We start from the raw sequence: 14,164 nt of genomic DNA, 5'->3' as shown, positions 1-14,164 counted from the left end.
TGCATTTCGATTCTTACAATCAAATCATTTGATGCCACCAAGTTCGAAATTGCCAACTAATATCAAACAAAACTAGGGAATTTTCGTGTTATAAATACACCACGTGCTATAATATTGATTTTCTTAAATTAAGAATCTGTTTATATATTTTTTAAAGAAAATAAGTAGTCACGTAACATCAATTGGATTTAAATCTGGAGTCGTCCTTGTCATCTGGAATTTTCCAAATGTAAATGAACGTTCAACGCATCCCAAGTCTCCAACTTCGCAATTTCACAACTTTTTCTATGAAATGAGCCGATTATTCTTATATATATACGTGATAGTTAATTGCCATAAATTATCAAGTTTGTTAAATTTATTCATGTTTGTTTCATACTTTTTAAAAATTTGAATAGTATTTCATGAAGTTTCAAAATAATTACTCGTTTCATTAGACCAAACATAATCTATTCTATTTTTTTATTATATATTTTTAGTTTCTTAGGCTTAAAATAATGTCATTTAGTCATCTACCTCAGCACAGTAATACACATTCACGTCACTGTTAATGACATATATTGCCAACATTTTACATGCGCACATCAATTTAACATCGATTTTGCCTGAAAGTATGTCATTGTAGGACAGTTGAGAATTTTGAAACTTTATGAGTTGCATTCAAATTTTGGAAGATACAAGATAAACCAAAATTTGGCTAAAATTTCGTGTTTTTATGGACAATTAACCCTATATTATTGAGTAATAAGGTTATATAAAGTGATATAACTCCAAATGTTGAGTTAGCCCAACGGATCAACGAATGGTGAAAATTAACTTGTGTAACTTATTCTTAAGGATCATACACACAAAATTTAAATGAGGTGTGATCAATTGCTAACTTCCTTAAGTTGACTCATCAACGTTGTGTATTAAAAATGTCAACGCGATGACATTAAAATATCAACACAGTATATTGAAATGTCAACAAAATTGTGTGTTGACAGTTTAACGTCATCGTGTTGACATTTTTAATACACTGCGTTGATGAGTTAACAACTTAAGAAATTAGCAATTTATCGCACCCTCATTTATATACAGTACTACATAAGTAAAATAATCAAAATAAAAATGCATCTTAATATAAAATTACGGCCCAAATTGTGCCCTAAGATTAGACGATTTGATGGTCAATAATTAACCAAAAATACTAGAGGTCATTGTTAATAATTTTTAGGCAATTTTATAAAATCCAGATTTTATGTCTTTATAAAATTGACCTAAAAATAAACTAACTATTACTCCCTCCGTCCGGCATTAGGAGTCCCGGTTGAGTTGGGTTAGGGTTTTAAGAAATGTTTGAGTGTGTAATAATTGGAGTGTGTGACAATGGAATGTGGGATCCATTTACATTATTATTTGCTTTATTCTTTGGATTTGTTTTTACTTGTACTTTTTAGTATTATTTTATAATATTTTTATTTCACTTTTTATGAAAATGTCTAACCGGGACTCCTAATGCCGAACGGATGAAAATGGTCAACCTGGACTCCTAATGTCTGACGGAGGGAATACCTAAAAAATGCCCTTTGTGTAATATTCTACATTTTTATATTAAGATCTAGTTTTGCATAAATCACATATCTACTAATAAAACTCAATTTATTTTTTCAAAAGTTTCTACTATCATTTTCTTAGTAAAAGTTTACTGCAAATATAAATTATAGTAGTATATACAATGACGGATTATTATTTTATAATTATTTATTTTACTAAAAAATTCATTGAAACGATAAATTAATTGCTAAACCAGCGAAGAGAATATTCAATAGTTCTTTCTAGAGTTATTCCATCGAAATTCGGTCAGTCGTATTCAATTCGTGGGTTAATACTTACCCTCTCCGTCCACCATTTAAAATATCATTTTAACTCGATACAGATTTTAAAAATTATTTAATTTTATAAAGAAAAATGTAAATATAGAAAATAAATGTAATGTGAGATCTATTTTTAATACTATATTAATTTTATAGTGGATTGTGAGTGTAAAAATTTAATAGAATATAGATCCACGAATAAAAAAAATGATTCTTTCAATTGTTGATAATTCAAAATAGCAAGGGGTGGACAGAGGCAATAAGAGCATCTACAATAGCGGACTAGCCGCTAGTCCCTGTGCTAGTCCACTATTGTGGGCGGCGAGCGGGTGACGGACGTCCCAGGAGGATGAGAGGTCGTCCGTCGGATAAGGCGGACGTCTGCCTCCTTGTCCGTGCGCTCGTTCGCTATTGTGGGCAGGCGACGAACAAGAGGTAGGACGTCCCATTTTTAAATTTTTTTTTTTATTTTTTTTACTTTTTTATTTATACTTAATATTTACAACTCATTGCACTTTTTTATGTATATTTGATAAACACCAACAATTAAAATTAATTAATAGTATTTTTCAATTTATTTTATTGGCTATGGCGTCGGCTAGTCCTAGTGCTAGTCCACTATTGTGCAGTGGGAAGTCCTAGTGATATGGCAGTGGGGTGGGAAGTCCTAATGACGTACCAGAAGGTATTTTTGGGAAGTCCTAATGCTAGTCCGTGGGAAAGTCCTTCCTATTGTAGATGCTCTAATAGAATTGAAATTTTAGCCTGTAAAAAAATTTACTCCAATTTCTTATTAGTCCTCCAAATTTAGCAGACTAAGCTACAAAATTTGAGCAGAATTTGCTTCCCTTATTAGGCCATCCACAACGCTGTTCCTATACCGTTCCTAAACCGTTCCTTAAACCACTATTTGAGGGCCCCACTGTACTTTTTACTCCATTCCTTAACTAAGGAACGGAACCTGCAACCCTCCGTTTCTTATCCGTTCCTTAACCGTTCCTTAAATTACTATTCATTCAATTTCATTTTTTATTTTTATTTCCAACCCAATTCAATTTAAATAAACACACTTTAATAAAAAACAAACACACTTTATTAAAAAACACACAACATTAAAAAAATTACAACTTAAACTTAAAAAAAATAAAAAACACACAATAATAAACACACAATTAAACGTGGGAAAATAAAAAACTACTCCGCCGGCTAATCATCCTCCGGAGGCGGTCGAGGTTGAGGGGGAGTCGGAAGGCCAAGTTGTGCTGTCATATGCACAATTCCGTTCCACCAGACCGCGAATTGGGCGTACGAGAAGCGGGAAGTGTCCGCCATTGTGGCGGTCATGTACGCCACCATAAGTGTGTCCGAGCCTCCCCGCGAGCCCGATCCCGAGGCCGACTGGCTTGATTCGCCTCGGCCCTTCCTCGCTCTAGCCGCCTTCGCCGCCTTTGTCCCTTGCGACCGACGGCGCCCACGGCTGGATCCCTCGTATTCGTCGGGCGTTGGATCCCCCGTACCCCCAAACACCTGCGGTCCACCCTCGCTGGCCTCACCGGTGTCACTAGACGAGTAGTTGCCGGTCGCCGTGTGCTTCGTGCGCTTTGAGGTTGAGCCCGAGCTCGAGCGGACACCGCCGGCCCACCTTTCCTCGTCCTTGACGAGCTGTCAAATATCAACATATTTGAATTGTAGCCCGGTGTCCTGGTAGAAGACGCGCAAAGCCGCCCTTAGAATGTCGGCGCCCGAAGCTACGCTTTGGTAGTTCGCCTCTTCGGCCGAGTAGATGCCGCAAAATTTTTTGACATGTACGTCGACTCGGCCAAAGTGAGCACGGAGCATTGTATATTTACGCTTCCGGGCCCCTTTCGGCTTAATCTGGTGGTAGACATCGCGGACCTTTTCCCAGAAGCACTTGGCGGTTTGTTGATTCCCGACGATGGGATCGTACGAGACGGTGAGCCAGGCGGTGTACACCGCCTTTGTTTCTTCGTTGCTGTACGAATGTCGGCCCAGATCCTCCGGTTCCCCCTCCTCCGCCTCCTCGGCCGCCTCAGACGCAGCCCTGGCGCTTTCATCGCCTCGGCCTCCTCCCTGGGTGGGTTCAACGGGGATATTCTCCCGAATCTGGGACAAACCCTGAGAAAGCCGCGAGCCGGGTGGTCGTGCGTAGGCATCCACATCGAAAGTGGGTGGTTGGTACCCACCCGGCGTCGCCGACCCCTGGGTGCCCGGCGTCGACGACCCGGAACCACCAAGTGTGTTGTACATGGTCTGCCAATCGCCCAACGCGTTGAGATCCCACCCACCGGAGCCGTCACCGCCGTAGTTGCCGTCGCCGGACATTTTGTGTAGAGATTGAATATGAAAATTGGAGAGGAAATGATGTTGGTTGTGTGTGAAATGAGAATGAAGTAGGAGTATTTATAGAATAAGAAAATAAAAAAAAATAAAAATAAAAAATAAAAAATAAAAAAAAGTTAAAAAAAACGGTAATATTACCGTTATAAAAAAATTAAATTTTTTTTTAAATAATTATTGCGTCAGCAGGTGACGTGTCCCACTCGCGGGCCGGCGAGTGGGACTCACGCACGCCGCGGGGAGCGCCACGTCGCCGAAGCGCGTGGCGGCACAGACCGTGCCGCGTTTCGTTCCGTCGGCACCCGGCACGGAATGGGAACGGAACCGGGACGAAACCATGCGGCGCAACGCGTTCCGCGGCGAAACCGTTCTGGCGGAACGGCACGCGGAACGCCGGTGGCCCGCGTTGCGGGTGCTCTTAAGTAGTTATACTATTCGAAACAATGTCAATAAATACAAAATCTGAAGAAATAGGAGTACTACAAAATTTACTCAACATGAATGAATCTGGACGCTCCTCCTCCCTCTCGATAAATAGAGACACCATTCCACAACTCTCTCACCAAACCCAAAGCCTTCTTCACATTCTAATCTCTCCCCAAAATCAATATTCCCAAAATGGCCACCCTCAACCCCACCCTGCCTTCCAAGAAACGCCCGGTCTCCTCCTCCTCCTCCGACCCCTTCCCCGCCGCCAAGAAGCACCACCCCCACGCCGAGGACCCCGTGGCGGCGCTGGCCAACGCCCGCCACGAGTTCGGCGAGCACGGCGGCGTGAACATGTCGATCGAGGCCTCCGCCACCTTCACCGTGATGGAGCCCGAGACCATGCGCCGCATGTTCGCCGGCGAGCTCGGCCCCGACCGCGACTTCTTCATCTACAGCCGCCACTTCAACCCCACCGTTCTCGGCCTCGGCCGCCTCATGGCCGCCATGGAGGGCACGGAGGCCGCCTACTGCACCGCCTCCGGCATGTCCGCCGTCTCCGCCGTCCTCCTCCAGCTCTGCAGCGCCGGCGGCCACGTCGTCGCCTCCCGCACCCTCTACGGCGGGACCCACACCCTCCTCTCCAACTTCCTCCCCCGCACCTCCAACATTACGACGTCGTTTGTCGACATCCGCGACCACGACGCGGTGGACTGGGCCATGGTCCGGGGCAGGACTAATGTGCTCTACTTCGAGACCATGTCTAATCCTACGCTCACTGTCGCTAACGTGCCCGAGCTCTGCAGGATGGCGCACGATAAAGGCATCACCGTCGTCGTCGACAACACCTTCTCGCCGATGGTCGTCTCCCCGGCCAGGCTCGGCGCCGACGTCGTTTTGCATAGTATGTCCAAGTTCATTAGCGGCGGCGCCGATTTAATCGCGGGTACATTTTTTCCCCCATTAATTAATTGCGTGCATTGTTTCGTTTTCTCCTCCTTTCTATTTCTAATCAAATTAAACAAAAAATTGTTCAATTGCTCATAAAATCTTTTCGATGTTAATTATTTTGACATGTTTAGTTTTCATTTTCTGGAATGTGCGAACCACGGATAACCACGCCAAATTAGGCGAGACATGTTAGGTCTTTGTGACACTCACTCCACCTTAATTAGATCATATTTGATGTGACAGTTAACGTTTTGTATATTTGGATACGATAAAATATGATTCTTTATTATTTGCTTCCATCATCGCTCGTGATCCTTGTATTTTTTTGGCCTTTGTGGGGCTCTCTCTGCTTTCTTGATAAGCTTACTTGCTATGTGTGGAATTGTTATTTGATTATGGGAAAGCGTTTGTCCTAATATTGATGGCACTGATTCATGGGCACTTTGTGACATAATGATGGCCTCCTTGGTTAAACGACAAAATAAAATAAGCAACTTAAAATAAAAAAGATGAAGGCACTGCACCACTTTTGTCCATAAATTATGTGTTTGTGTCTAATCATAATGCAATTGCAATCCATCCATTTATTGAGGGCCGTGGCATAATTTGAGATAATAAAATAAAACACTGGATTGGAACAGGGGCAGTGTGTGGGCCAGCCAGCTTAGTGAACTCAATGATGGACACTCACCAAGGGAGCCTGATGCTGCTGGGGCCCACGATGAACCCGAAAGTGGCGTCCGAGCTGGCGGGGAGGCTCCCTCACCTAGGGCTGAGGATGAAGGAGCACTCCAACCGCGCCCTCGTGTATGCCACGAGGATGCGGAAGGCGGGGCTAAAGGTCATCTACCCGGGGCTGGTGGACCACCCGGACCATGCCACGCTCAAGTCCATGGCCATCAAGGAGTACGGGTACGGGGGGCTCCTATGCGTGGACATGGAGACGGAGGAGAGGGCCAACCGGTTAATGAACCTGCTACAGAACTGCAGCCAGTTCGGGCTAATGGCGGTGAGCTTGGGATACTACGAGACCCTCATGTCGTGCTCGGGGAGCAGCACGAGCAGCGAGCTGAGCCAGGAGGAGAAGGAGCTGGCCGGGATCTCGCCCGGGCTTGTTAGGATGTCGATTGGGTTCAATGGCACGTTGGAGCAGAAGTGGAGCCAATTTGAGAAGGCGTTGTCTAGAATGCAGGATGTCAGTAAGGTGTAGGCCAAGGGGGTGTGGGTATTATGTAATGTAATCTATCTTTTCTTTTGTTTATGGTCTATCTTTAATCATTGTGCCTATTTTTCGTTTGTTTCCACTCCACATGTAATTACTAACAAATAAAGCAAAATGGTTGGCCTAATTAATCCCATCTCACTGGAGAAATAGTAACATAGCCCAAGAATCAGATGGTGAAAGGCTTTGACAACTTATGCAAGTACTCCATATTTGTGTAATACATGTTAAACTAATTAAATGTGTAGCGGTAGTAAATCTGTACCTCTATTAATATACATATATAGGTGTGATTAATTGCTAACTTTTTTAAATTGCTAACTTGTTAACTCATCAACGCAGTATATTAAAAATGTCAACATATAATTTTGTTGAACTTCAATATACTCTGTTGATATTATATGTTGACATTTTTAATATACTATATTGATGAGTTAGCAACTTAAATAGTTAGCAATATAACGCACTCTACTGCAGTAAACCTTCTCAAAATAAAAATAGAACAGTTGGCCATTATTTCTGAAATGAGGATACTCTTGTATTTCTGAAATTATTCTTCTCAAAATAAAAATAGAACAGTTGGCAATTATTTCTGAAATGTGGATACTCTTGTATTTCTGAAATTATTGCAATCTCTTTCATAATTTTATGACCTGTCAATACTTCGGTTGGAATATTGCTTAGTCTTTTATGACATGTCAATTAAAGGCTAAACATTATTCAATCACATTAGTCTTTTAACATGAAAAAATAATAACACAATTAAATATCACTACAAAAAAAGCGACTATTTGTGAGCATAATGGTGCTAGCAAAACTGTATCAAAGTGCTCGCAACAGTCAGTTTTGCTACCAGATTTCGAGCACCAACTATGCTCGCTATGGCGCTTGTAGCAAATTTGATAGCAGTTTTGCTAGGAGAAGTTCTTTTCCGACCACCTTTTTGCTCGCTAATGGGCAATGTCGACCAAGCCATATATGTGCTCGCAATTTTGCTAGCACCTCCATTTTGCTTGTAAGTTTTCTAGCACCTCCATTATGCTCGAAAATTTTCGACTATTCAATTTCAGCTCTTTTTGCGAGTACAATGATGCTAGCAATTAGTATATTCAGAATTGTTTTTTGCGAATTAGCATATTCATCATAACATATTCTAATATTATTTTTTTTACATATTATTATCTGGATAATAAATAAAAAACATAATGAAATGACAAACAAAATTCAAAACTTACATAAATTTACTAAAATTGTTTTACACTTTTAGTTTTTACTCATTTTGTTAACCTTTTCACTAAGGTTCAACAACTGTTCTAATATCCTCTCATTTTTTTCTCAAATTCCGCACGTAACTCCACATTTTGCCTCATTAACTCATCGTCACGCGCTGCATTTTGCCTCTCCAGCTCCGCACGGGACGCCTCATTTTGCTGTTCCAACTCCTCGCGCACCTCAATAATGATTTGCTCTCGCATTGCTTGTAACTCTTCCGTGCTAACGCCCTAGCCCCCAGTGGACGAACTGCTAGCATTAGGGAAATAAATGCTTGTTGCTTGTCCGGCTCCGGGAATTTGCTTTCTCATCATATTCTTCCCAAAAGGAAGGAAAATGTGATCAAAATCTGGATCTACTTCCCTAGCAGCCCGTAATTCATCGGCTCTTGCCATAACTTGCTCCTATAAACAAACAAAGACATAGTAAGAGGCTGTCCCAAAATTTAAAATCAAATATCAACTTAGAAGAAGAAAACAGTAAGCATCGAACCCCTCGTTTGCATAACTAAAAGATACAGATATTAATCAATCAAGATACAAGTTTCATATCATGTATAATAAGACTTCAAACCAATGCATGCACATGCTATATACGGTCTATTCCAACCTGCGTATGACCCTGCAACTCTATAGAAAGCAATACATAGCTGCCAAATTCAATCTGAAATGGTACAAAAGGATTTTATCTGCTACTCTCATAAATCAAAAGAGCCAAGAAGACAGTTTAATACATGAAATGAGAAGATGGTGAGATTTCCATACTACAACACCTATTATTTCAACAGTTATGATATCAACAGTAATCAAGAATCAGATTTGTGTATATATACATACACACACTGTTACGGACTCAATTCCCACATCGGTTGTGAGAACAACTGATGTGGGGTATATAGACTAAATGAGCTCTCTCTCCTAACAGGCTAGTCTTTTGGGATGAGTTCTCCTGTTTGGTCTGTATCAATTGGTGCTTTCATTGAGAGCCCAAACGGCTCGGAGTGGTGGCCGGGCAACGAACTCGCCGTGACCAACGAGTGCGTTTGGGACCGCTCGGAGTGGTGACCCACGGAGTGGTGGCCGGGCAAAGAATCCGCCGTGACCAACGTGGCCGTGACCAACGAGAACTCGGAGTGGTGGCCCACGGAGTGGTGGCCTGGCAAAGAACCAGCCGTGACCAACGTGGCCGTGACCAACGAGGACGTTGGCCCTTAAAGGAGGGTCGAATGTTACGGACTCAATTCCCACATCGGTTGTGAGAACAACTGATGTGGGGTATATAGACTAAATGAGCCCTCTCTCCTAACAGACTAGTCTTTTGGGATGAGTTCTCCTGTTTAGTCTGTATCAATTGGTGCTTTCATTGAGAGCCCAAACCACTCGGAGTGGTGGCCGGGCAACGAACTCGCCGTGACCAACGAGTGCGTTTGGAACCGCTCGGAGTGGTGACCCACGGAGTGGTGGCCGGGCAAAGAATCCGCCGTGACTAACGTGACCGTGACCAATGAGAACTCGGAGTGGTGGCCTGGCAAAGAACCAGCCGTGACCAACGTGGCCGTGACCAACGAGGACGTTGGCCCTTAAAGGAGGGTCGAATGTTACGGACTCAATTCCCACATCGGTTGTGAGAACAACTGATGTGGGGTATATAGACTAAATGAGCCCTCTCTCCTAACAGACTAATCTTTTGGGATGAGTTCTCCTGTTTGGTCTGTATATCACACACTCACATATATGTTCATCACCATCAGTTCACTCCTTCATAACAAACCTTTTTTTTCAACAGTAATAATATCAGCAGATGGTAAACCCCCTTCAACACTGCCTTAGTTTTTCATGAAATGCTCACATAGAATCAACCATAAAAGCATAGCATAGATGTAAGGAAATCCCCATTTTCTTCATTTAAAATCCAAAGATGCAAGATCAAAATATGCTTGATATCTTATTTTATTTCATATTTTGGGGGTGATCATCAAAGGATCAAGTGACTATCATAGTCACTACTACCATCATATTCATATTTACTATTCATCATATTTAAAATGCTCTTGGAGTTGTTCACCAAATCTCAGTTTCATTAGTTATGCATGCTTTTTATGTGTTCCCACTGGTTATCATCTTATGAAAATCTTGATTGCACACTCCACTAGTTCTCACAAGCAACATTCTCATTTTTGCCTATACACATGCCACTAAAAGTTCAATGATATTTTGATGTGCTTATTATGAATTTACCATTTCCACCAAAAAGGATTTAGTCATGAATCTCATCTTTACTTAAAAGTTCTTGTATACAATCCATGCAGGAATTTAATCCTCTCAAGTACTAATTAGCTTAATGCTTGGAGAGGTCATTCAAGAGAGGTTTGTTTTCAAGAGGCCTTTTGAAATTCCAATCTTCTGGAAGACTAAGGACAGAACTTAATCTAATAAGACTGTACTAGAGGATCAAAGTACATTGAATAACCTGAAATTAAACAAGAATGAATCCACTCTATTAGATATCAGTAACTAGATAGCATATACGCAATCCATCAGAATTCAGAAACCACTGTATCACTTTTGTGCCTCTTCCCATGTCATTTCTCCTTTTGACTATGCAAAATTCAAAGCAACCAAACTCACAACCACCTTTCAAATCCTATCAGAAGATAATCACTAACACTATTTGCCTAGAATAAATACAAATCAAGAAAATTGATTCATCAATTTGAAAGAAATATTATACCTTCAATTTAGCAGCCACAGTATCTGGATACTGTGAAATCTCTTCCAAGACCTTTGCCCATACCAGCACAAGATGCAAATTCACCAGATAAAATAGCAAAAGACAAAGAAGAGGAAGATGAGGTTAGTCATTACAATGTTCTACTGTACCATATAAATGAGTATTTCTTTTCAATTATACTCCGATGCTAAAATAATGATGATCTATAGGCTAATGACTTTCAAGCTAAATCGGTAGCCTAACTAGAAATATCACACAACCTATGAATGTTTGATTAAGATCTACAAAATCAAATTCAGCAACTATGATGTATTGGTGAGAATCGGTGAATCGGTGAGAGAATCAGTAACCTCTTTCAAGTTAAAGAGTTGCAAATAGAAAATAAGCAAGCAAATGCCGACCAACATTTTGACGAAAATTGTAACAATTAAAGCAGAAAAATGTGGAGAATTCCGTAAGCATGTCGTGAAAAGGAAGAGAGGAATCACCTATTGCAGACGATCGAGCAGGGAAACGAAGTCAGTGAGAGGAAAAACTGCTGGAAAATTTATTTTGAGCGACAAACACGGATTTTGCATGTTTTTAAGGCTAGGTTTGATTTGTTTTAAATGTCAATCATCTAAATTATGTTCTAAAATGACATATATTATACATTTGGTATGTTTGACGTATTTGTTGATATATGATAGAAAAAGACAGAAAAATGTGCAAAATGGCCAAGGTGCAGCACCCTCAGTTGAAGCCGAGTTTCCTAGCAGTGTTGAAGTCCGATAAGTGATTTTTGCATACTATTCTCTTCGTCTTTGAAAGAGCTTCGCATGGATATCTTGCATGTCTCAATCGGAGTTCTGTGGAGAAAGTTATGACCATTCTATGAACATTGCGCAGTGCAGTCAAAATTGACGGAAATTTAGGCGAAAATTCAAGGAAGAAAATAATTGCCCAAATCTCTCCGATTCCTTGAAGGCCACGAAAATTATCAAAAACTAAACCTTTTTCGAACCTATAAATACCTCTAACCTATTTCATAATCTTCATCTCAGAGCCTTCAATCCTTCCCTCTCTACACCTTCTTCCATCACATATTTCACACATAATTTATCCATATTCCATTGGAACGGAGCTCTGCAGATCCAGACAAGAGAAGACTGGAGATTGAGATTCAACCTTAGGTTTTATCTATTTCTTTCACGTCTCAGTATTTACTTGTCTATGAGTCGAACATCTTTTGTAGAATTTTTGGTGAAGATATTCAATTGATTTTCCTTGTTAGCTCTTGCAGTTATTTGATTTATCATTGTGCTTTCTATGTTCAATTGATTAGCTACCTCTTGAATACATGTTAGAGTTGATTAGAGTACTCGGGAGATGAAATAATTAACTTGGAAAAGGATAATTCACATTTTAATTCAATAGAACTCGGGAGAGTTGAGGTTTTATGTGAGGTCATTGGTATTAACGATCTTTTGGGAGTTAGATGTTAATAATATAAAGGGGACTTTGGTTTCAACATCTAATCTACGAGTTTCTCACCTCGTCAGGGGGTTTAATCTAGTTAAGTGACAAACTTAATAACTTTAGAGACCGTAATTCAAGGAAGTTGATTGGAGAATAGCTCGTGACTGTGTTTTTGGATCCTAAAATTCTACTTTCATTCGCCTGTTTTGTATCATTGTTTATATGCTTTCTTTTTATTTGTTTATTTGTTTCAGTCTAGTTTAAATAAATCAAATCCAAAAACCTCTGTGTCTCTAAATAGTATATGACGCTTAGTATATGGTAGTCAGTTGCAATCTTATCCCTGAGTTCGATATCCCGGTACTGACCTTTAGCTATAATAGATCTACTATGTATGCTTGTAGAGATTCCCACCGGTTCCGGTTCTGAACCGGAACCGTGGCAATTTTCCCGAACCGGAACCGTCGCAATTCGGGTCGCGGTCCGGTTCAGGTTCATGATTTTTCGAACCGGAACCGTCACCGAACCGACGGTTCGGGGTGGTTCGGAACCGCCGGTTTGGGCGCGTAAATCAAGGCTGCAGGGGGATGGGCCGAGGGGGCAGCTTTTCAGCGGCAAAACCGGTCGGTTCCGGTGGTTAACCGCCGGTTCAGTGGCTTTTGGAGGTGGCGCGGGACACGAGGTGACATGCCGCAGCTTTTGGCAGACGGTTTGTTGACCGAACCGGCGGTTTTTTCCCGGAAATCGGCGGTTCCGACGGTTCCGGCGGTTTTCCGAAAATTCAATTTTTTTTTCAGATTTCAAATTCGAATTCTTCCATTTTCCCCCCATTTTTATCTATAAATACCCCCCTCTATCCTCATTTACATTCACCCTACTATTGTGTTAATAAGAGTTTCTCTCTTTAATCTCCCAATTCTCTCTCTTTGTCTCCAATTTCTCATTTGTGCTATTGTGCTTCCATTTAACTACTCAAGTGCCACTCTTATTACGCATTGTTATACACTTATACTTGTTCCCGTAGTTCTATAAGTTGTCTTTCTTTCTCAATTGCTAAAACAAAAATATATATATTATTCCATATTTCTACATTTCTACATAGCAATATGTCTTCATCCCGAGAAGGTCGTGTTGATAAGGGAAAGGGAAAGCCCAAGAGGCCATCTCGGAGATCCGTTATTGATGAAATTTCTCAAATGAACATGGATGCGTGGCAGGTTAATATTTATTATCTACTAATTTAATTAATTTTGAATTACATTACATTATTGTTCATAATTTTAATTGAAATTTACAATACAAATATTATTTTGTAGACTCGAGAAGAGCAAGATGTGGCACATGCTATTGCTCTCTCTCGCTCTCAATCCCAAGGCGATGCTTATGTTGGTACCGGTAGTGGTGCTCCCGGTTGCGGTGCCTATTCTCAACAAATTCCAACCCCTGTGAATGTTGATGAAGACGACGATGATGATGATGACGACGAGGAGGGGGAGGAGGTAGAAGAGGTTCAAGAAATGCCACCCCCACCACCACCAAGGAGTCGCCGTGGCCGTAGTCGTGGTATTGGACACCCTCCTCAACCTCCTAGACCAGCTGAAAGGTCTTTAACCAAAAACATCATGGTGAAACATTTCAAGAAGGTACAAGATAGTAACGATCCTGACATTTATAATGTGTATTGCAATTATTGCGAAAACGTATACACATTCCGAAGGGGTGGAGGATACGGTACATTTACCCGTCACATGGAGAAAGCACATCCGGTCGAGTTTGGTATCGCTCCAACCCAAACTCAACTCAACTTTCAACATGGAGTCGGGACCGAGAGTGGGACGGGTTCATCCCAAACATCAAGTATGTGTAGCAATACTCTTTTGAAATATGATCA

At 41.2% G+C, this 14,164-nt stretch overlaps 1 protein-coding gene and 1 long non-coding RNA gene across 2 annotated transcripts; one reads left to right on the top strand and one right to left on the bottom strand.

Moving 5' to 3' along the window:
* The first annotated feature begins 4,705 nt into the window (after positions 1-4,705).
* LOC121756487 (methionine gamma-lyase-like) lies at positions 4,706-6,944 on the top strand. Its single transcript, XM_042152043.1, has 2 exons — positions 4,706-5,586; positions 6,233-6,944. The coding sequence occupies exons 1-2, from the start codon at positions 4,833-4,835 to the stop codon at positions 6,799-6,801; spliced, it is 1,323 nt and encodes a 440-aa protein (XP_042007977.1). The 5' UTR covers positions 4,706-4,832; the 3' UTR covers positions 6,802-6,944.
* A 1,080-nt stretch (positions 6,945-8,024) lies between these two features.
* LOC121754985 lies at positions 8,025-11,489 on the bottom strand. Its single transcript, XR_006040596.1, has 2 exons — positions 10,816-11,489; positions 8,025-8,489 (listed from the first exon to the last, which is right to left on the bottom strand). It is a non-coding gene; the product is annotated as an uncharacterized LOC121754985 (long non-coding RNA).
* Positions 11,490-14,164: the final 2,675 nt, after the last annotated feature.

The sequence above is a fragment of the Salvia splendens genome, chromosome 11 (genome assembly GCF_004379255.2).
Source record: "Salvia splendens isolate huo1 chromosome 11, SspV2, whole genome shotgun sequence".
Lineage (NCBI taxonomy): Eukaryota > Viridiplantae > Streptophyta > Magnoliopsida > Lamiales > Lamiaceae > Salvia > Salvia splendens.
The sequence above is the reverse complement of the archived record's forward strand: the minus strand, read 5'-3'. Positions and strand labels throughout refer to the sequence as shown.

Bases quoted from the DNA above. Each gene is read 5' to 3' on its own strand.
- LOC121756487 (XM_042152043.1), top strand. From the start codon at position 4,833: ATGGCCACCCTCAACCCCACCCTGCCTTCCAAGAAACGCCCGGTCTCC. The intron at 5,587-6,232 runs GTACATTTTTTC...GGATTGGAACAG, and splicing joins CGGCGCCGATTTAATCGCGG to GGGCAGTGTGTGGGCCAGCC.